The sequence below is a fragment of the Mytilus trossulus genome, chromosome 9 (genome assembly GCF_036588685.1).
Source record: "Mytilus trossulus isolate FHL-02 chromosome 9, PNRI_Mtr1.1.1.hap1, whole genome shotgun sequence".
Taxonomy (NCBI): Eukaryota; Metazoa; Mollusca; class Bivalvia; order Mytilida; family Mytilidae; genus Mytilus; species Mytilus trossulus.
The window spans coordinates 43225466-43245474 of NC_086381.1; the positions used below are offsets into that span (position 1 = coordinate 43225466).

At 32.9% G+C, this 20009-nt stretch overlaps 3 protein-coding genes across 3 annotated transcripts in view; 2 read left to right on the top strand and 1 right to left on the bottom strand.

Moving 5' to 3' along the window:
- Positions 1 to 20009, bottom strand: part of LOC134682960 (neuronal acetylcholine receptor subunit alpha-9-I-like) — a 208052-nt gene that overhangs the window by 160752 nt on the left and 27291 nt on the right. The gene's annotated exons all lie outside the window — the stretch shown is intronic.
- On the top strand, positions 1528 to 5587 carry LOC134683909 (uncharacterized). The gene is made up of 3 exons (XM_063543216.1): positions 1528 to 1600; positions 4613 to 4761; positions 5379 to 5587. The coding sequence occupies exons 2-3, from the start codon at positions 4620 to 4622 to the stop codon at positions 5570 to 5572; spliced, it is 336 nt and encodes a 111-aa protein (XP_063399286.1). The 5' UTR covers positions 1528 to 1600; positions 4613 to 4619; the 3' UTR covers positions 5573 to 5587.
- Positions 6495 to 10248, top strand: LOC134683911 (intraflagellar transport-associated protein-like). The gene is made up of 4 exons (XM_063543217.1): positions 6495 to 6679; positions 8207 to 8276; positions 9005 to 9405; positions 10037 to 10248. The coding sequence occupies exons 1-4, from the start codon at positions 6602 to 6604 to the stop codon at positions 10181 to 10183; spliced, it is 696 nt and encodes a 231-aa protein (XP_063399287.1). The 5' UTR covers positions 6495 to 6601; the 3' UTR covers positions 10184 to 10248.

Here is a 20009-nt window from a genome sequence, read left to right on the forward strand (position 1 = left end):
AAGGATCTACCCCTTATTTTCGCTCTGGATTTAAGTCGGGTTACATGAAATACTACAAACATAAGCTCTGTAGAGCCGTTTTCGCCAACAAATAACAAACATCCAATATAAAAACATTTAGGACATATATAACATACACAATAGACAATAATACATAGACAGCTATATTGCATACGCGGAACAGTTCATATATAAATAAAAGCAAGCACAACAAAAAAAAACACTAATATAGCCTGAGTATAAGCATTTGCAAAGCATACGAAAAAATAAGCCTAACTCGTTCTTAAAGTTGCATGGAAAACATAAAAAAAATAATCAAAAAGCTTTAATATATGCTGGAGCCACATCTGCATGAGTTGCCATTTTAGTTGTTGATCATACTTTTAACCTGGTTCAGATTCGCGTCGGGCAGCTCATTCCAAAGTGTAGCTCCAGCATACCTTAATTTAACACATTGTGTTGTTCTCACCTGTGGTACTTTAAACGTCTGTTGCATTCTTAAAGAGTAAGTATAAAAAGAAGATGTGGTATGATTGCCAATGAGACAACTATCCACAAAAGAACAAAATGACACAGACATTAACAACTATAGGTCACCGTACGGCCTTCAACAATGATCAAATTAAGCCCATACCGCATAGTCAGCTATATTAGGCCCCGATAAGACAATGTAAAACAATTCAAACGAGAAAACTAACGGCCTTACTTCGATGTAAAATGATTAAGTTCCAGTGTGATTGTGATCCCTTTTGTACTGACATTGTGTGGTGGTGCACCTGTCGACACTCTGAAAGTACAGATTATAAAACAGATACTATTGGGACCGGTATCGGAATCAATATTATTTATTTAAAGCTGAGACTATTATACTAACAGTTAGTATGATAGTCTTAGTTAAAAGTGAGAAAGTGTTTCAAAGATGGGGAGAACAAAACACTAGATTTATCACTTAGATTTATCAGTCAGAGACATATAATACATGCATTATATGTCTCTGGATTTATACGTTGTCGTCATATCACAAATATTTCCGACTTTGTATGTTTTTGAAGCCTTGGGGTTCAATGAAATCAGTCTCTTCCTAGAAGTAGTACTTATAGAATCCTACTAAATGTACAGTGGCGGATCTAGAAATTTTCATAAGTGGGGACACACTGCCTGCCTAAGCCTGAGGGGCCCGCTCCCGTCACGCTTTAGTGATTCCAACAATATTTTTTTTCATAAGGGGGAGGCCCACAGTTCCACCACAAAAAAAATAAATGAAAACTAACACATGTGTTATAGTAGTCTGAGGTACCAGTGGCGGATGCAGGTATTTTCGAAAGGGGGGGTGCTAGCCCAGGGCAAAGGGGGGGTGCAGGGGGGTGCAAACATATGTCCCGATTCAAATGCATTGATCGGCCAAAATAAAGGGGGGGTGCGGACCCCCGGAACCCCCCCTCTGGATCCGCCACTGCGTACGAGTTGGTAAAAATATGGTACGAGTTGGTAGAGTACGAGTTGTCTAAAGTACGTGTTGTCGTGTACTGGTACCCTATTGTGATTCTTCATACAATACCAGTCTAAATTTTAGTAAACAAATATTCAGGTTAGTATTCAGGTAATATGAATATTTTATTTACGTCCTTTCAAGGGAGGATAAAGTCAAGGGGTATAGAGTGGGGTGCTCATTTTCGCCACATCTTTTCATGTTTTCTACAGTTCATGTTCAGGTCTAAATGTTTTTGGAGTATACTGATATTTCTATATAAAGATAACTTCAAATGCAAAATATTCTTAAGCTTAAAAACGTGTTTGTTTGAATATAATCATCTGAAAAGTTAGATTAAAGGGTGTATGAAATTTCCTGATTTTTTGTCAATGGGGAACACATATTCGCCGTTTATACACATCTATTTGAAACCAAATAACTGTTGACATAATAATCAGCTCGTTGATTGTGGTCATTATCAGGCAGAAGCAGCAGAACTGCAGCTTTAAACAACATTGATCAAATCAATTTCATTATAGATGAATAGCAGACATTTCAAAGGTGTTAAGAACTGAAATTTAGGGCATTCAGTCAAAGAATTACTTAGAATTACTTCTTTGAAATTGTGTTATTTCTTCAGGAAATTTTTCGAAAATCGTTGTCTGTTTTTTGGTCCTTTTCAGTAGGAGCCGCACTATTTTGTCTCAGTTTTAAAAATTATCATATTTGTGATATAATATCATTTACCGGTACATGTCTTCCATTTCAGCCATCCTTTGAAGATTTTACACCTCAAAATCATAAAACGGCGAAAATGTGTCACCGGCGAATATAGGCACCCCACTCTACATGCTCTAGAATAAGATAGAATAGATTATTTTTATTTTCCAATAAACCCTTTTACGATAAAATTTCTACCAAGTCATAGGGCATAAAATCAATTACCTTGCAAGGGAAGTATACTATATACAAATTCTTGATCACAGTCACAAAAACATGTTGCCTTAAAATAAAAATGTTATACTCTAGCTTATATTCTGTACCACAGATGTTAAATATCCAAATAATAGCCCACTTTCCAGTCATGTCCATCACCAGAAAAGTATGTCTTTTTGACATTATTTACCAGAAATAGATGTCAGACTACCAATTGCAATGACTATGAGACAACTCTCCATCCAAGATGAACATTTATGACACATTGACCTAAAAAACCTTACCATTAATAGGCCATCAATATATAACTTGAAATTGCACCCCATTAATATATTACATGAAATTACACCTCATTAATGTATTCAGTCAGGGGCATAACTTTAAACAAGTATTTTTTTTAGTTACTTATATAGGTAATTTTTGTTTTCAAAAAATATAAAATTACTCAATCATAGTCAATAGAGTTCTTTTAAATTTCAATAGAAGCATGGACTAAATGTAGTTTTCATGAATTTTTACAGCATTTGATATCATAAAATGTTGAATTTATTAGATTTAAGAGGAGTATAGAGATAAATGGTTAGTTTTAAAGATAATGACAAAAATATTACTTGAATGAGTTATTTTGTACATCTTTGAAAGAATTAGTAATAACACTTATTTAAGAAACACATGTAATTGTTTTGGGTTACAAATGATAAGAAAATCAGAGAGGCAATTAGTGTTTCAGAATGATTAGATTTTGTATTTCATGGGAAAAATAACCAGATGACCATGAACATTTGTTAGAGCTATTAAAATCTGTGTAGTTGGACACCTATAAAAATAATATTTAGAAAAGTTTCTTATATACATTTTTGTAAGTTATTTTTAAAATAGCCTTGTTTTTAACATTTCTTGTAAAGGTAATTTTAAATGTTACTTGTTTATATAAATGTAATGCCCCTGAATGGTATTACTTGAAATTGCACCCCAACATTATATTACTTGAAATTGCACCCCATTAATATATAACTTGAAATTGCACCAACTAACATATTACTTGAAATTGCACCCCATTAATATTTAATTTGAAATTGCACCACCTCATTAATATTTTATTTGAAATTGCACCCCATTGATATATATATAACTTGAAATTGCATCCCATTAATGTATTACTTGGAATTTCACCCCAATAACATATTACTTGAAATTGCACCCCATTAATATATTACTTGAAATTGCACCCCATTAACATATAACTTGAAATTGCACCCCATTAACACATAACTTTGAATTGCACCCCATTAAATATTACTGTGAAATTGCACCCCATTAATATATAATTTGAAATTGCACCCCATTATTATATAACTTGAAATTGCACCCATTTATATCTTTCTTGAAATTGCACCCCATTATTATATTATTTGAAATTGCACCCATCAATATATTACTTGAAATTGCACCCCAATAACATATTACTTGAAATTGCACCCCATTAACATATAACTTGAAATTGCACCCATTAACACATATATTGGAATTGCACCCCATTAATATATTACTGTGAAATTGCAACCTATTAATAAATAATTTGAAATTGCACCCCATTATTATATAACTTGAAATTGCACCCATTTGTATCTTTCTTGAAATTGCATCCCATTATTATATTATTTGAAATTGCACTCCATTATTATATAACTTGAAATTGCACCCATTTATATCTTATTGAAATTTCACCGCATTATTATATTATTTGAAATTGCACCCCATTAATATATTACTTGAAATTGCACCCCATCAATATATAATTTGAAATTGCACCCATTAATATATTACTTGAAATTGCACCCCATTAATGTATTACTTGGAATTTCACCCCAATAACATATTACTTGAAATTGCACCCCATTAACATATTACTTGAAATTGCACCCCATTAACATATAACTTGAAATTGCACCCCATTAACACATAACTTGGAATTGTACCCCATTATTATATTACTGTGAAATTGCACCCCATTAATATATAATTTGAAATTACACCCCATTATCATATAACTTGAAATTGCACCCATTTATATCTTTCTTGAAATTGCACCCCATTATTATATGATTTGAAATTGCACCCCATTAATATATGACTTGAAATTGCACCCCATTAATATATTACTTGAAATTACACCCCATTGATATATTTGATATTAATTTGTAGAATCACCATGGCCAGAGAGCTAACAGCCTCAGAAGAAAACAATGTAAACTGTCTCAATGATACAATGACGTCGGCAATAAACAAAGTGATGGGACAAGATACACAGTCATATGATGAATTTATCAATGGGTTTCAGCACATAACTAAAGGTTTGTAAGTTACAGAATTGGTTCAATTAAAATTTTGAGTAATATCAGATACTAACATTTTCTTTTAAATTGTCCATTTATGAATTGATAAATTATTAAGAAACTTAGGTTTCAAATCCCTAAGGCAAATTTAAGCTTACATATATATGGATTTGGTTATTACAATGTATTTGTAGGTACTCTTTGTATATATAAAGCTCTTCAGCTATGCTGGTTCTTACATATCCTTGGTTTTCATATATAAGCTTAATAAGGTAAATCCAAATTTTACAGAGGCACTTTGGTCTCATAAAAATTTTGTATCAAGTATTGTTTTCATTTATACAGCTATTTAAAAAAAAAGTGAAAAAAAATCTTTATACAATATGTACAAAATGTATTATTGAGTTTGTTGACAGATTTGACAAATTAATATACATTTGTGTATACATACATGTACATGTAAGTTGCTCTGCATAATCACTATAAATATCTACAGGTTGGAACCCCCCCCCCCTTTGTTTTGCCAATCAATGCATTTGAATGGGACATATAGTTGGAACCCACCCACTCCTTTGTCCTGGGTTAGGAACACCCCTTATTGTTATAATCATTTGATGATTCTTTGTTTTAATCAGAAACTGTTAATCAGCCTAAGAAACTGAAAAGCACCACAAAACCCCTCAGAACAGAGAATGTTGAGAGGAAACAGCCATCACAAACCAAGTCAGAGAGATTACAGCAAACCAAATCAGAGAGATTACAGCCTGACAAGAATACACATATAATGTCTGATGATGAACTAGAAGAAGAGGTTAAATATTTTAGATAATTGAAAGAAGCATAAAATATACACATTAACATCAATACTCACAGTTAAATCCTAACTTTATATTACAAATAAAAATTATATAAGATGACACATTAAACAAAGAAAACCAATTTATAGAATATTTAAAAGTGACTGAATACCATCAAGTATGTAATAATTGTCATATGCTATTCGTACAATTCAGCTTTTATTCATAACATGGCTTCATTTTGCACAAAAAAGAGTCTAAGGCAGATATAAGTATGCTGATGTTGCACATTCCGAGAGATGCACTGTCAATTTAACAGTTTACATCAGAACAGCTTATTCATATCAAAGTGAAGTTTAATATTGTTTTAATGTCAGCCATTGGTTATATGATGTCCAATTGTTTACCATAATTCACATTTGTTTCTTAGTCTTAAGGGATTAAAATCAGGATAAGACATCAAATGTCAGGCTGGCTCAAGTATTTTTGGAAGCCCTGAAAATTTCATACATGTATTTAAAAATGTTGTAATATTGTATACATAACATGTGTATCTGAAAATTTACTTCCATTTTGATTTGATAAGTCATACATGTACAATCATATCTTATCCCCCAAAAGATTACAGAAATAACTTACTGGCCGTTTACATGTATTCTATCACATGCACAGATTTATGATAAGCTTTTACAACACATAGATATAGGAAGATGTGGTATGAGTGCTAATGAGACAACTCTCCATCCAAGTAACAATTTATAAAAGTAAACCATTATAGGTCAAGATACGGCCTTCAACATGGAGCCTTGGCTCACATCAAACAGCAAGCTATAAAGCCCCCCCCCAAAAAAATACTAATGTAAAACCATTCAAATGGGAAAACCAACTGTCTAATCAATATTCAAACGAGAAACAGAAACATGTATTAACTACATAAACAAACGGCAAATACTATACATCAGATGCATTTATTTATATAAATTTAAAAGCTTACAAAATTCAATGTTTAAAATTGAAACCATATTGGAAACTGTTATTGTCAATAAGTCAATAAGATTTTGATGACTGTTTTTAAGGTGCTGGACATTGGAACCATAGCAACAGAAATGACTTTTGAAGACAGTTCATCTAGAGTCAAGGTTAGATACATTATTTGTTTGATTTATACTGATAATTTTCAAGTATTGTGATATAGTTTGAATTCATAGATGTACAAAATTTAGCAGTATATAAAACAAGGTTAGTGAATCAAGATCTACTTTCTGGTGATTTCTATTCAAAATATCACATGGCTTCATTTATGACCCTTTATATATTATGGCATCTTCACTTTTTATATTGAAAACTATATAAATAAATATGCAAAAACTGTTTTATACAAAAAATGACCAGCAATACACTGTCTACAAAAATTGAAATCAAGGTTTTTTTATAGCTGTTTTTGTCTTATAATGAAGACATTATAAACCATACCCCTCCTGCCTTTTTGAAGTTAAAATGATCATTCCCTTAATATTTCCATCTGAACTTATTATTTTATTTAGACAAAATCTATATGTAGGACATTCATTCTGAATATGCATGAAATATGTGCCACTTGACGTTAAGCAACCAACAATCAATCAATAAATAGGATATAGTTGTTGTATAAAACTGGCATTGAAGATAGGGCCTTCCTCAATATCCTTTGGAATTCTTTGTAATTTGTGTGACCAAAAAAAATGATTATGATTTGAGTTATTCCCCTTTGTATGAGTACAATGTATCAAGACATGAACCAGTGCAACTAAACAATGCTGGTATAAATGGGGGAGGGGGATTAGCATTGCTCTGGAATTGAGAAAACACATGAGTTACTATATATGTGGAATTGATAGCCAATAAGGATCTATTTTCTTTTAACGATTTAAGTAACATGCTAAATTCAAGGATTGCAGCAATACTAATTTAAGAATAAAATGCTGTGGGGTCAATGAGATCTTAACTTCAACCCAATGATAAAATTAAACCTAAAAAATACACTTAAATGTTGATGTTAAATCTTTAATAATAAAAAACTAAATTTATACATCACGCATGAAACCCTATGTGTCAAGAATCCACACAAACTGAGAATACATTTAATCAAGACCTCCAAAATCTTACAACTTCATTAAAAACACCACGATATAAACACAAAAAAAGGTTCTTGGAAAGGGACAGACATATAATTATATGGTGAGCTTTAAGTAATTCTCTTTGAATATAATATTTCAATACCAGCAATTGAGTATAAGATTTTTTTACTGATAATTTTACAGCCAAAAAAAAGAATTATTAAGCATTTATACCTTAGCCTTACAGTTAATTGTGAATAAATCACTGTTAACATAACTTACACTGCTTTGCAATAGCTAAGTCAGTGGCGGATCCAGAAATTTTTATAAGTGGGGGCCCACTGACTGACCCAAGAGGGGGCCCGCTCCAGTCACGCTTCAGTGATTCCCTATATAAGCAACCAATTTTTTTTCCAAAAAGGGGGGGCCTGGGCCCCCCCCTAAATCCGCCTCTGTTAAAGTCATTATTTAATAGTCTCAACAAAAATGGTGTGTGAGAAAACTTGACTGCAGAAATTGAGAAATTACCTCCCCTTGGTCCATTTGTTTACATGTGTTTTGTTATTTTAGTTGGACAACTTTATTGAGGATAACATGTCAGATGAGGAGGTACCAGGATATATAGCAAGCTTTGGACAAGGTAAAACATATTGTGTAATACAATTCATTAATTCTTGGTTATTATATCCTTAAGAACTATGAACAGTTGCACGCAGTTCATCAGCCATCACTAGAAGAAGCTATAAAGAATTTAAGATCTTACAGTTATAAAGCAATGTAATAAAAACAAGCAAAACTGAAGTCTTGGGGAAAAAAGTTTAAACAGAAAGATGACACCAAAACATCATCAAGGATAAAAACAGATTTATTACAATCAAGGCTTAAACATCCAAGAAATGAGTTGACACATTTAAAAAAGAAAGTTGCGGATCCAAGGGGATTTGGGGGTTGAAGTAATCTCTTTTTCTTTGATGATAAATGATTCTGAATGGGGACATATGGTTGGAACCCACTTTATCCTGGATTTGAACCCCCTTTAAATATTGGCTCAATCCACCTGCCCCCTGCATCATGTACTGGTCTAAAGTTGTAAGGCACATGATATTTTTATGCTTTATTTAAAAGATAAACATTGTTATGGAAAAAAAGGTTTGTATGCAGCTGTACCAGTGTGTACTCTAAAGACACAAATAAACAAAATAGGTGCATCATGTTTACGTTTCATTAAACATTTTTACTTAGTTATGGCATTTTATTTTTATTTGGTGTTTTAAAGAGTCTCATATTGATAAAGTTTGATGTGGCAGATAAACTCTAAAAAATACTAAATTTGTACAAATAGATCATAACGTTTTATTTGTTTCTTAGATTCAAATGAAAAGAAAGAAAATTTGACAGCAGACATTCCTGATCTGGATGCTGGCAATCAACAGGGAAATTACAACTCAGACTGTTTAGCAAATATGGAAACAAAGACAGTTCATTCCATTCATACATCAGAGAATATGAAAAATGATGATTCAACTGAGGAGCCTGATTTAATGTCTGAAATAGTAAAGGAAGACAAACGTTTGCTATCAGACAGCTCAGAGAATGAAAATACTGATGAAAACACAGACATAATAGTAGTAGGAGATAAGACAAATCAGATGTCATTGTACCCAGGAGAGGCGGAGCCAGAGTCAGAGGTCATTGAGAGGAACATAACTTCACATACAAATCTAGATTTTTTAGTGGTGACAAGTCGATCACATGATCAGGGAGAACAGGTAAGTACTGACACATGGGATATATAAAAACATGATTTAATGTTTATCTTAAAAATCAGTTTTGGATATGCCTGATGCCAAATATTAATGTGCTAAATTCCAATGAAATTTTGTGAGATGCTATAATGGGCTCAAAATAAGTTCAAAAACCATATTTTAATATATGAGTATTGAATCCTGTAACATTTGACTTTAATCTTAATTTACTAGGATTGCCAGAGTTCCTCCACCAATAAAACTGAATGTCAGAAAATACCCAATAGTACTGAAATAGTCGTTAAAACTCCAAAAATCAATCAATCAAACAGTATTGTAATTCCATTGAATTAAGAATATGGTTTAAAGTGAAATCAAACATACCTTGAATTCATTTATTTTCATGGGTACCAACTAATGTTGAAGGAACCTATTTGGAAGTGCAATTTTGCAATTGAATATTAAATTTCTCTTCATGTTATACATAAAAAAACAAAAAATAACAGTATATCTCACTTTTATATAAATAAAAATAAACGTCTCAGTTCACTAAAGTACTTTTTACAAGAGCACAAAAAAACTGAATTCATTGATTTAATTTTGATCATGATGACATATATTTATACTCTATGAATAATTTTTTGTCTAATTTTAGATATGTCCAGATACATCAGACGAAGTAGAACCATTTTCATTGGACAATGATTTTGATTATGACAATGTTATATTAACTCCAAAGTTCACCATGGAGGAAGTTGCACATTTGAAATCATTTCTGCCAAGAACTGATGTCAAGGCGTGATACTTCAGATGAAAACTTTTAATCAACATTCCGTCCTTTATAATAAAATGCGAGAAATACTAATACAAATATTGTTCATTTATTAATCTTGTACTGTTTTAAGGTGGTACCCAACACCTTTACAAAAATTAATTTGGCTCGTTTAATTTTCATGAAATTTTGACAAAGTATTTACTTTGACCCTTTGACAAAAATATGAAAGTTTCAAAACTTTTGAACCAACCGTTTTATCTGAAAATTATACTGGTTAGATAGCAGTTTGACAAACAGTAATTTTGATCATTGAGAAGCTTAATATTGCCTTCACAACGCAACGTAATTAAAACATTTAGCTGATTTTACAGAGTTATCTCCCTGTAGTGTTAGGTACCACCTTAAAACAGAAAAACCATGATAATAGAAATAATTTATTCCAATTTATAAAGCAGAAAATACCATGTAGCAACATTCAAGCAGCGCCATCATAAAGAGAATTTTTCCCAGTTGATATGTTATTCCAGGGCTTGTATATATTTTGCTATCACAATTTCCTTGATAGAGGGATCTGCTTACCATTCTACACTTGAGCACCTGAGATCACCCTAAGTTTTAAGTGGGGTTTGTATTGTCCACCTATTTGTTTGTTGGTCTTTTTCTATTTTGGCCTTGGTGTTGTCAATTATATTTGACTTATGAGTTTGAATGACCCTTTGATATCTTTCACCTCTCTTCCACTAAACTTTTGATATGCACATGCATATGCATTCTTATTAGCTCACCGTTACGAAGTTACTGTGACCTTTTGCCATCACTTGGTGTCCCTCGTTGTCGTCCTTCGTCATCTTCCGTCTGGTGTAAACTATTTCAAACATCTTCTCCTTTGAAAGTACTGAACCAATTCCTACCAAACCTTAGCTGAATAATCCTTAGGGTATTTAGAATAAATTGTGTTTTATTTTATGCTTGTTTAAAAACATTGCTGCCATGACTAAAAATAGAGCATAGGGGTAAAATGCAGTTTTTGGCTTATATCTCACAAACACTAAAGCATTTAGAGCAAATCTGATGTGAGGTAAAATTGTTCATAAGGTAAAGTTCTATCAGCCCTAAAATTTTCAGATGAATCTGATAAGCCATTGTTGGGTTGCTTCCACGAAATTGACAATTTTAGGAAATTTTGAAGTAGTTAGTTATTATCTTGAATATTAGCAAAACTGTTCAGCAAAGTAAAATCTACATAAAAGTTTATGGGACCAAAATTGTCAATCGACCCCTTGAAAGATAATTTTTCTGAATTTGTTTATCTAATTTGCTTGCTTTAAAACTGCTGAATTAATTTCTGGAAAACTTAGGCTGAATGAGTTTCAAAATATCTAGTATAAATTGTTATTTTATTTCCTTGTACATCAAGAGTCATAGCAACTATGACTAAAATGGTACATACTATGGGGTAAAATGCACTTTTTTTGCTCTTTAAAATACGACAGATACAAAGAACATTTAAATGAAATTTTTAAGACACTCATTTAAAATATATATTGGAAAGCAAAATTATCAATCTGGAAAGATTTTAAGCACAGCATAACAGGTGAGCCATTCAGGCTCTTGTGAGCCCCTTGTTTATATAGATTATGCCGTTTGTTTTCCTGTTTGAAAGGTTTTACACTAGTTATTTTGGGGGCCCTGTAAAGCTTGCTGTTTGGTGTGAGCCTCGTCTATGTGTTGGAAGACTGTACCTTGACTGACAGTGGTTTACTTTTATAATTGGATGGAGTTGTTTCATTGACTTTCATACCCCATCTTCCTACATAGGAACAAAGACAAAATGCATTAATTGTTTTTATCTTAAAAATATAAAGAGAGACTAAATTAAAGTCTCATGTTTATGTAAATATGCACATATGAAATGTTTGCCTTTGTCATGTGGTGTTGACATTTGTCCTGTGGTGTTTACCTTTGTCCTGTGGAGTTTATATTTGTTCTGTGGAGTTAACCTTTCTCCTGTAGTGTTTACATTTGTCCTGTGGTGTTTACCTTTGTCCTGTTGTGTTTACCTTTGTCCTGTTGTGTTTACCTTTGTCCTGTTGAGTTTATATTTGATCTGTGGAGTTTATATTTGATCTGTGGAGTTAATCTTTGTCCTGTGGTGTTTACCTTTGTCCTGTGGTGTTAACCTTTGTCCTGTGGTGTTTATCTTTGTCCCGTGGTGTTAACCTTTGTCTGGTCGTGTTTACCTTATGTCCTGTGGTGTTTACCTTTGTCCTGTTGACTTTATATTTGTTCTGTGGAGTTAACCTTTGTCTGGTGGTGTTTACCTTTGTCATGTTGTGTTTACCTTTGTCATGTGCAGTGTTAACCTTTTGCCATGTGGTGTTTACCTTTGTCCTGAAGTGTTTACCTTTGTCTTGTGGTGTTTATCTTTTCCCTGTGGTGTTAACCTTTGTCTGGTCGTGTTTACCTTATGTCCTGTGGTGTTAACTTTATGTCATGTGGTGTTTACCTTTGTCCTGTGGTGTTCACCTTTGTCCTGTTGTGTTTATCTTTGTCCTCTGGTGTTTACCTTTGTCCTGTGGTGTAAAATTATGGCCAGTGCTGTTAACTTCTGTCATGTTGTGTTTACTTTTGTCCTGTGTAGAAAACTGTGTCCTGTGGTGTTTATCTTTGTCCTATGGTGTTTACATTTATTGTTTTGTGTTTACTGTTGTCCTGTGGTGTTTACATTTTTCATGTTGTGTTTACTCTTGTCATGTGGTGTTAAACTTTGTCCTGTGGTGTTAACTTAGTGTATGTCATGTGGTGTTTTGTCCTGTTGTTTTTACTCTTGTTCTGTTGTGTTTAACTTTGATCTGATGTGTTTACCTATGAGCTGATGTGTTTACCAATGATATGATGTGTTTACCTATGATATGATGTGTTTACCTTTGTCCTGTTGCGTTTACCCTTGTCCCGTTGTGTTTACCTTTGATCTGATGTGTTTACCTATGATCTGATCTGTTTATCAATGATATGATGTGTTTACTATGATATGATGTGTTTACCTTTGTTCTGTGGTTATAACCATTGTTACACAGTCTTTGCACCAACTTGATTGGTTTATATGAGAGATGATCATCTTACCAGCATCTGGGTATATTTACATAATGGAAAGAAAATATGTACAAATCTTACGTGTCTCTACATGTACACTGATATGTGTTTTATTAAGGACTGGTGTAGTGTTGGCAAAAAGTTACAACAATGAAATTAACCACCCAAAAAAGATAAAACACGCCAAGTATTGATCCAAACGTATTCACAGTCACTGGACACACTGGAAATTTATATTTATATCAAGTTTTCTGAGATTTAATTAAACATTACTCGGTACACATACAAACTAACGAAGCTTTACGTGTATCACTGTATCATACGTATAAACCTGTCCATTTGGCCGTCTGTCAGAACTGAATGTCTGTGGTAAATGAGTACTATATATCACAACAAGATAATGTGCCAGTTCATCACATGGACTACCGGTATCTCAATGAACAAGTGTAATGTGATCTTCACACTATGCCTAACAGTAGTACTTATGATAAAGTTCTGGTTGTATTTAATTTTGACATCTGGTATTCTTAGTCACTATGTGTCTTATTATGGAATGGATTGAATATCATGAAGTATTACTTTATTTTGAGTGTATACATTTAGCTGCTAACATGTCTACATCCTGGTTTTTGAGGTCGATGTTGTAGGAAATAATAGGAAAAGTTGCAATATCTTGAATTTAAATTCAAGAATCCGTTAGTTTCATTAATGATGACGTGAACTTGTCCACCTCTTTCTCCTGTTGACTTTAATGTAAGATCCTAATGGTCTTGCATTGCATATGGTTGTGTCATTGGCAATCATATCACATCTTTTGATTTTTATATAGCAAAAGACACAGACCTGCTTTCATCAATGTATTGATGGATACAGAAAGTGTATGGTACATGTCATATAAAGCCGTTGAGTAACTAACTACAGTGAAATGATAGTACTATACACAACTTTATATTAGAACTTAGAAAGGGGAAATTCACAATTGTCATTTAGTAATCTATGAATGAAAGTCTTTAAAACGGGTTTCATACGAACTGTTTAACACATTTTTTTTTTTAATTAATTTAAAAAATATAAATTCAGGATTTATAGAGATTTGTTTGAAAATAAATATGATTGGCTGTCCAATAACACCATGTGACCAATGCAATAGGAAGGTCGTGCTCGGGCAATGGATTTAGGTACGCAAAGAATATTCTCATGACGAGCAAGTACTGGTTCTTGGTTAACCATCATACATTTATTTCATACATTATCATAAAGAGCAAATTACTAAGTAAGCTACCGTGTAAACGTGTGAACAAATTAAAATAAAATCGAGTGGTCATTTTAAAATTAACTTTTGATGAAATATTGACGTTTAATAGCGCATTCTTGCTTGTGTGGTGAGTGTGACTGAATCAGATGCTTATCTTACATTTAGTTTGGTAGTAAACGTGACTTCTCAATAATACCAGTCAATTAAGATAGTATTAATATAGTTATATCAACTTCATAAAACAATTAAAATAATTATGTTATCAGTGGTCGGGAACGCACTATCTTTACAGTGAACCATTTCTACTGCTACTTAGTGTCAGAGTCAATCTATTAAGACGATGATAAACACATTAGGATATATAATTTTATCATCAAAATAAATAGATCATACTGCTAGAGATGATAGGAGAGGATAACAATTTTCAGAAGTCAAAATTTATTGATTTTCTAACTATTTTTTGTTTTTCTATAAAGTTTAAGCTTAAGTAGCTCTCAGTTGGATCTCTGATTAAATTGTCTGATTCTGGTTGGTAGGTCTGGATGGACAGACGAAATAAAAGAAAACATGAAAGAGAAATTAGAACGTGTAATGACAACATCATATTTTGTACGATAAAATAAGTGATAGTGGTATTAACATCATTCAGTCGTAAATAATTTGGATGATAAGATTTAGATAATTCATAATTTGTTTAGCTTCTGTTATAGATGATTTATTTTATTTTCAAACTGTACCCGCTACACTCGTGCAGAAACATGCAAAAACAATAATTATAGGTCACTGCTTCGATATGCAGTTTTGATTGTAACAAGTCTTTCGCATTTCTACACATATAATCTAGTCATGAATGGCAACTGAAAGAGCAATTTGCATCTTGTTATTATATCCCCGCTTTGTAAAGGGGTGGGGGTATACTGTTTTACATCTGTCTGTCCGTCAGTCCGTCGTACCGTCCCTCAGTCCCTCAGTCCGTCAGTCCGTCCGTTCCATGAATATTTTTCGTTACAATTTTCTCAGGAACTACAATACAAGGATTTCTGAAATTTGGTTTCAAGGTTCATATAAGTCTGCTATACTGTGTGATGCGTTTTCAGATTCATCACTCGTTTCATGGTTTATATAAGTCTGCAATACCGTGTGATGGGTTTTTAGAATCATCACTGGACTACTTCCTGTTTACCGAACACTTGTATTATTTTACACATGATAACCAAGTTGCGAATTTTCGCCACATTTTTCTCAGGAAAAACTACAATACAAGGATTTCTGAAATTTGTTTTCGAGGTTTATTAAGTCTACACTGAATACCGTGTGATGCGTTCTCAGATTCATGACTCGACAACTTCCTGTTTACCGAACACTTGCATGTTTTTACCCTATTAAAATTATCCACTTGCGGCTGGGGTATTATCAGTGAGCATTAGCTCGCAGTTTCACTTGTTTTGATTGTTTCTATTCAAATTAGATTTAAAGAGAATAAAGTAACATAGCTGATTATGAGGTTTCAAGTGCTCATTGTTGAAGACCGTATGGTGAACTGTAGTTGTTGTTTTCTGTGCTGTTTGGTCTCATTGCGGAGAGTTGTCTCATTAACAATCATGCCACATTTCCTTTTTATTAAAACAATCTCAACATAAACCACGATTTAATATCAACTAAATCAATGTATCATTTTGTGCTTTTGTTGATTTTTATACGACCGCAAAAAATAATTTGAGATCATCTAATGGTATGTATGATGTTGTCTGCGTCGTCGTCGTCCGAAGACGCATTGGTTTCCGGACAATAACTAAAGTTTAAGAAATATATCTTTATTAAATTTTATCAGAAGGTTCAATACCACAAAAGGAAGGTTTGGATTGATTTTGGGGATGTTGGTCATAACCGTTTAGGAACTAAGGGCCCGAAAGGGGCCCAAAAACAAGCAGTTTTCTAGTTTCAGGATGATAACTTGTGTGTAAGTGATTCAAATGCTCTAAAATTGTACTACAGTGTTTAATGCCACAAGTATACGGTTTGGATTCATTTTATGGGTTATTGGGCCAACAATTCAGGAATATAAGGTAAAAAACAAGCATTTTTCTAGTTTCCAGACAATAACTTGTATTGTTTGTAAGTGTATGGATCTCTCTGAAATTTTGCTACAATGTTCCATATAACAAAGGAAAGGCTGGGATTGAATTTTGGATTAATTGCCCCAAACATGTAGGAATTAGGGTCAAAAATAGGGTAAAAAAAAAAGCATTTTTCTAGTTTCCAGACTATAACTTGTGTTTAAGTGTATGGATCTCTCTGAAATTGTACTACAAGGTTCCATACTACAAAGGAAAGGCTAGGATTGAGTTTTAGGGTTATTGCTTCAAGGGGGTTCCAATAAGTTTGGGGGATGATTTTTTTTTTACAATTTTTTAAGAGACTATATTTTTTTTGAAGAAATCTTCAATTGCACAGTATTGCACGATAGACTTGTAAGATCTTTGACCACACTTTATTTTGTGTCAAAAACCTATATCATGTCAAAATTTGATCACAATCCAAATTCAGACAGTATCAAGCTTGAATATTGTGCCCAAAGCCCAACTCTTCAGGGTTCGACCTCTGTGGTCGTATCAGGCTGCGCTCAGCGAAACATTTTATCACAGTTTGTTATCAAGGCCGTAACTACCCTTGAGGCAAGTGAGGCAATTGCCTCACTAAAATTTCGACATGAATTATTTTTTTTATACATATATTCAAGGATTTGTATAGTAACTATACAAATCCTTGATATATTTTGAATATAAAAGTCATCTGTTGTTCTGTCTCAACTTTAATTTCTATAACTTGTCATCATAATTTCCTTTTAAACTATTCTTCCTGGATATAACTCAGCATCTCAACGTGTGATGTTTCTCGATTACATTAACCTAGTAACGATAATCATCATGGATCTTTATAATTAAAACTGCCTCTTGCAGAAAAAGGAAAAGCGACACTGAAGGTAAAGAAGGAATAATTCTAGAAAACTAGTTTGTTTGTGAACAGAGTCTGAGTATTGCATATAACTTCATTAGGATGAGTAGACTGACAAATCAAGTACTGGTCTTCGGAAGGGGACAGTCCTATCTGCGTATTCATTTCTCGAACTACAATCTTTCTCTTTACAGATAAATAAAATATAAATAATATGAAACATGAATGTATGGATAAGCTTTTATCCATGTTTCTTTAACCTTAAAAGGAATATTCCATATTCCAATTTGATATTATTGAGAAATGGTAGAACCTTTAACACATGATTTTGTCTTTACTTATTCGGGACTGCCGAATTTCGTTTCTTTATATTCGGGGTTTCGGAATCGGACACCCCAACCCCTAACCCCTAAATTTATAGATTGTGGAACTTAAATACCTCCAACTACTTCCAGAAATAATTTGAAATTACGGAACTACATGTAAACGTCAAAAACTCCATTCCAATCCCCCTGTACCCATATCATATATTCTAAATTACTCTATAGATATAGAATCATATACATGTTATTGTATCTTATCTCATCCTATCACTAGTTTGTCTACTCTTTGTCAGCATAAAAGCGAGTTCAATATTTTGTAACTGCGACTGTATGATGGTGCTTACAGGAAAGCTTAATTCCCTTTTGCAAACAAAACTGTTACTACCGATGCTGCTACCGAATTGCTGATTGAGAAGGAATTGGAAGAAGACATTGATCATTGTTTTGATGATAATGTGCTACCTTTAGAAACACAGACTTCCCTGAAACAACTGAAAACTTGGAAAAGAGCATACATGAGTGGCTGATTGTGCGGTCTTGCCACGCCCCATTTTCATCGCGATAAGGATATCAGCAGACCAAATTATGATTCTGAAACGATTTGACTGAACCGGCCATAGAAAAATTTGGCAAACTCTGCTGAATCGATGTTTGTTCTATGTCCTGGCAGCAGACTCAAATCAGTGATATTTGGATGATCATCTTACATATAAATTCATATAAAGTTGTTAAAAATTTGGTGTTAGTAATTAAAAGTCCTAAAATATGAAAAATTTATATAAAAATTGTCTAAATTCAAAATCTTATCAAACTCTCTAAAAATGCCTAGAATCAAGGATTTTGCACCATTCATTTCATACCCTCCAAAAAAATTAAAAGTCCTAAAATATGAAAAATTTATATAAAAATTGTCTAAATTCAAAACATTATCAAACTCTCTAAAAATGCCTAGAATCAAGGATTTTGCACCATTCATTTCATACCCTCCAAAAAAAAATTTCGCCTCGCTTCGCTCGGCTCAATTATTTTGCCTCACTAAAATAAGATGCCTAGTTACGGCCTTGGTTATTGTATTGTCCTGTTACCCGAGTATCTTAAGGTATGATATTTATCTTCAGAAATACTTTAGTTTCAACACATTTTGTAATGCACCTATGGTATTTAAGTGCCCGCCTCGTCCTGATATTCGTGAGTCGGTTTTGATTTTCACAGACAAGACACGAACTGCAAGTGACATGACCAGATATTCAGGTCTTTGACTTCTAAATAATAAACAATAAACCAAGTTCTACAACGAGAACGAAGTAAGCTTGTAAAGCTACACGACCTGATGACGGTTTACAATATTCCATTAAAAATCCAATTCGAATTAGAAACAAATGCGTCAAATATATTTTAGCCGATTTAGAATTGACTGGTGATAAATTTTCACCCCTCCCTGACTGTTTCCTCACAAGCTATTGTCAGTAGTAATTATAGGATAATTATATCTGAACATACAAATCATTGAAATCTCTGTGGAAATTACAGTTTCACGACTAAGATTCTGGGCATTAACGTTCAAAATTACATTGGTAGAAAATTACAATTTTAATCTTTAAAGAAGACCTCATTAAGCCGAGACAATTTGAAGCCGTTACCCAATGAGAAGGCTGAGATTACAATATATTCTAATAACTTCAGGAGCTTCTTCATTTTCTTAAGGATAGAAAGTATTCTGATGATGAGGTCGGTTGTAAATCAATTATTTTTTCATCTAAATAGGAAGGGAAAACTGTGATGTTTTAGATACGTGGATTAGTGTTATAATGACTTTCCCAAGATTGGTTTACTCCTAACAAGATTCTCATGCTGAATTCACTGTGACGTAGGACAAAGACAAATTACCATTGTTAAAAACAATTTATCACTTATTTATATACATGTATAAGTGAAATAGTCATGTGTTGCAAATGTACAATTGGTACAGAAGCTTGAAAATATGTATGCTTTCCAGGCTGGTTCGTTTGTTATACATTTGAAGTCTATACAGAGCCCAAATAAACAAAACATATTGCGTCAATATTATCCTTTGATTTATTTTGTCACAATTTGTGCTTAAAAATTATGCCAAATGTATTAATTAGATTTAAATGAGAGCATCAACATGTTTTGTATAGATTCAGGCATTGCGACTTTTTGTCACTGCAAGATTCCTGACATAAGAATCAATGCCATTGTAACAGTT

What these genes read in the sequence shown, in the direction of transcription:
- LOC134683909 (XM_063543216.1), top strand. Translation starts at nt 4,620, where the DNA reads ATGGCCAGAGAGCTAACAGCCTCAGAAGAAAACAATGTAAACTGTCTC. An exon ending in GTTTCAGCACATAACTAAAG is followed by an intron (nt 4,762 to 5,378) that starts GTTTGTAAGTTA and finishes TGTTTTAATCAG; the next exon opens with AAACTGTTAATCAGCCTAAG.
- LOC134683911 (XM_063543217.1), top strand. Translation starts at nt 6,602, where the DNA reads ATGACTGTTTTTAAGGTGCTGGACATTGGAACCATAGCAACAGAAATG. An exon ending in ACAGTTCATCTAGAGTCAAG is followed by an intron (nt 6,680 to 8,206) that starts GTTAGATACATT and finishes TTGTTATTTTAG; the next exon opens with TTGGACAACTTTATTGAGGA. An exon ending in CACATGATCAGGGAGAACAG is followed by an intron (nt 9,406 to 10,036) that starts GTAAGTACTGAC and finishes GTCTAATTTTAG; the next exon opens with ATATGTCCAGATACATCAGA.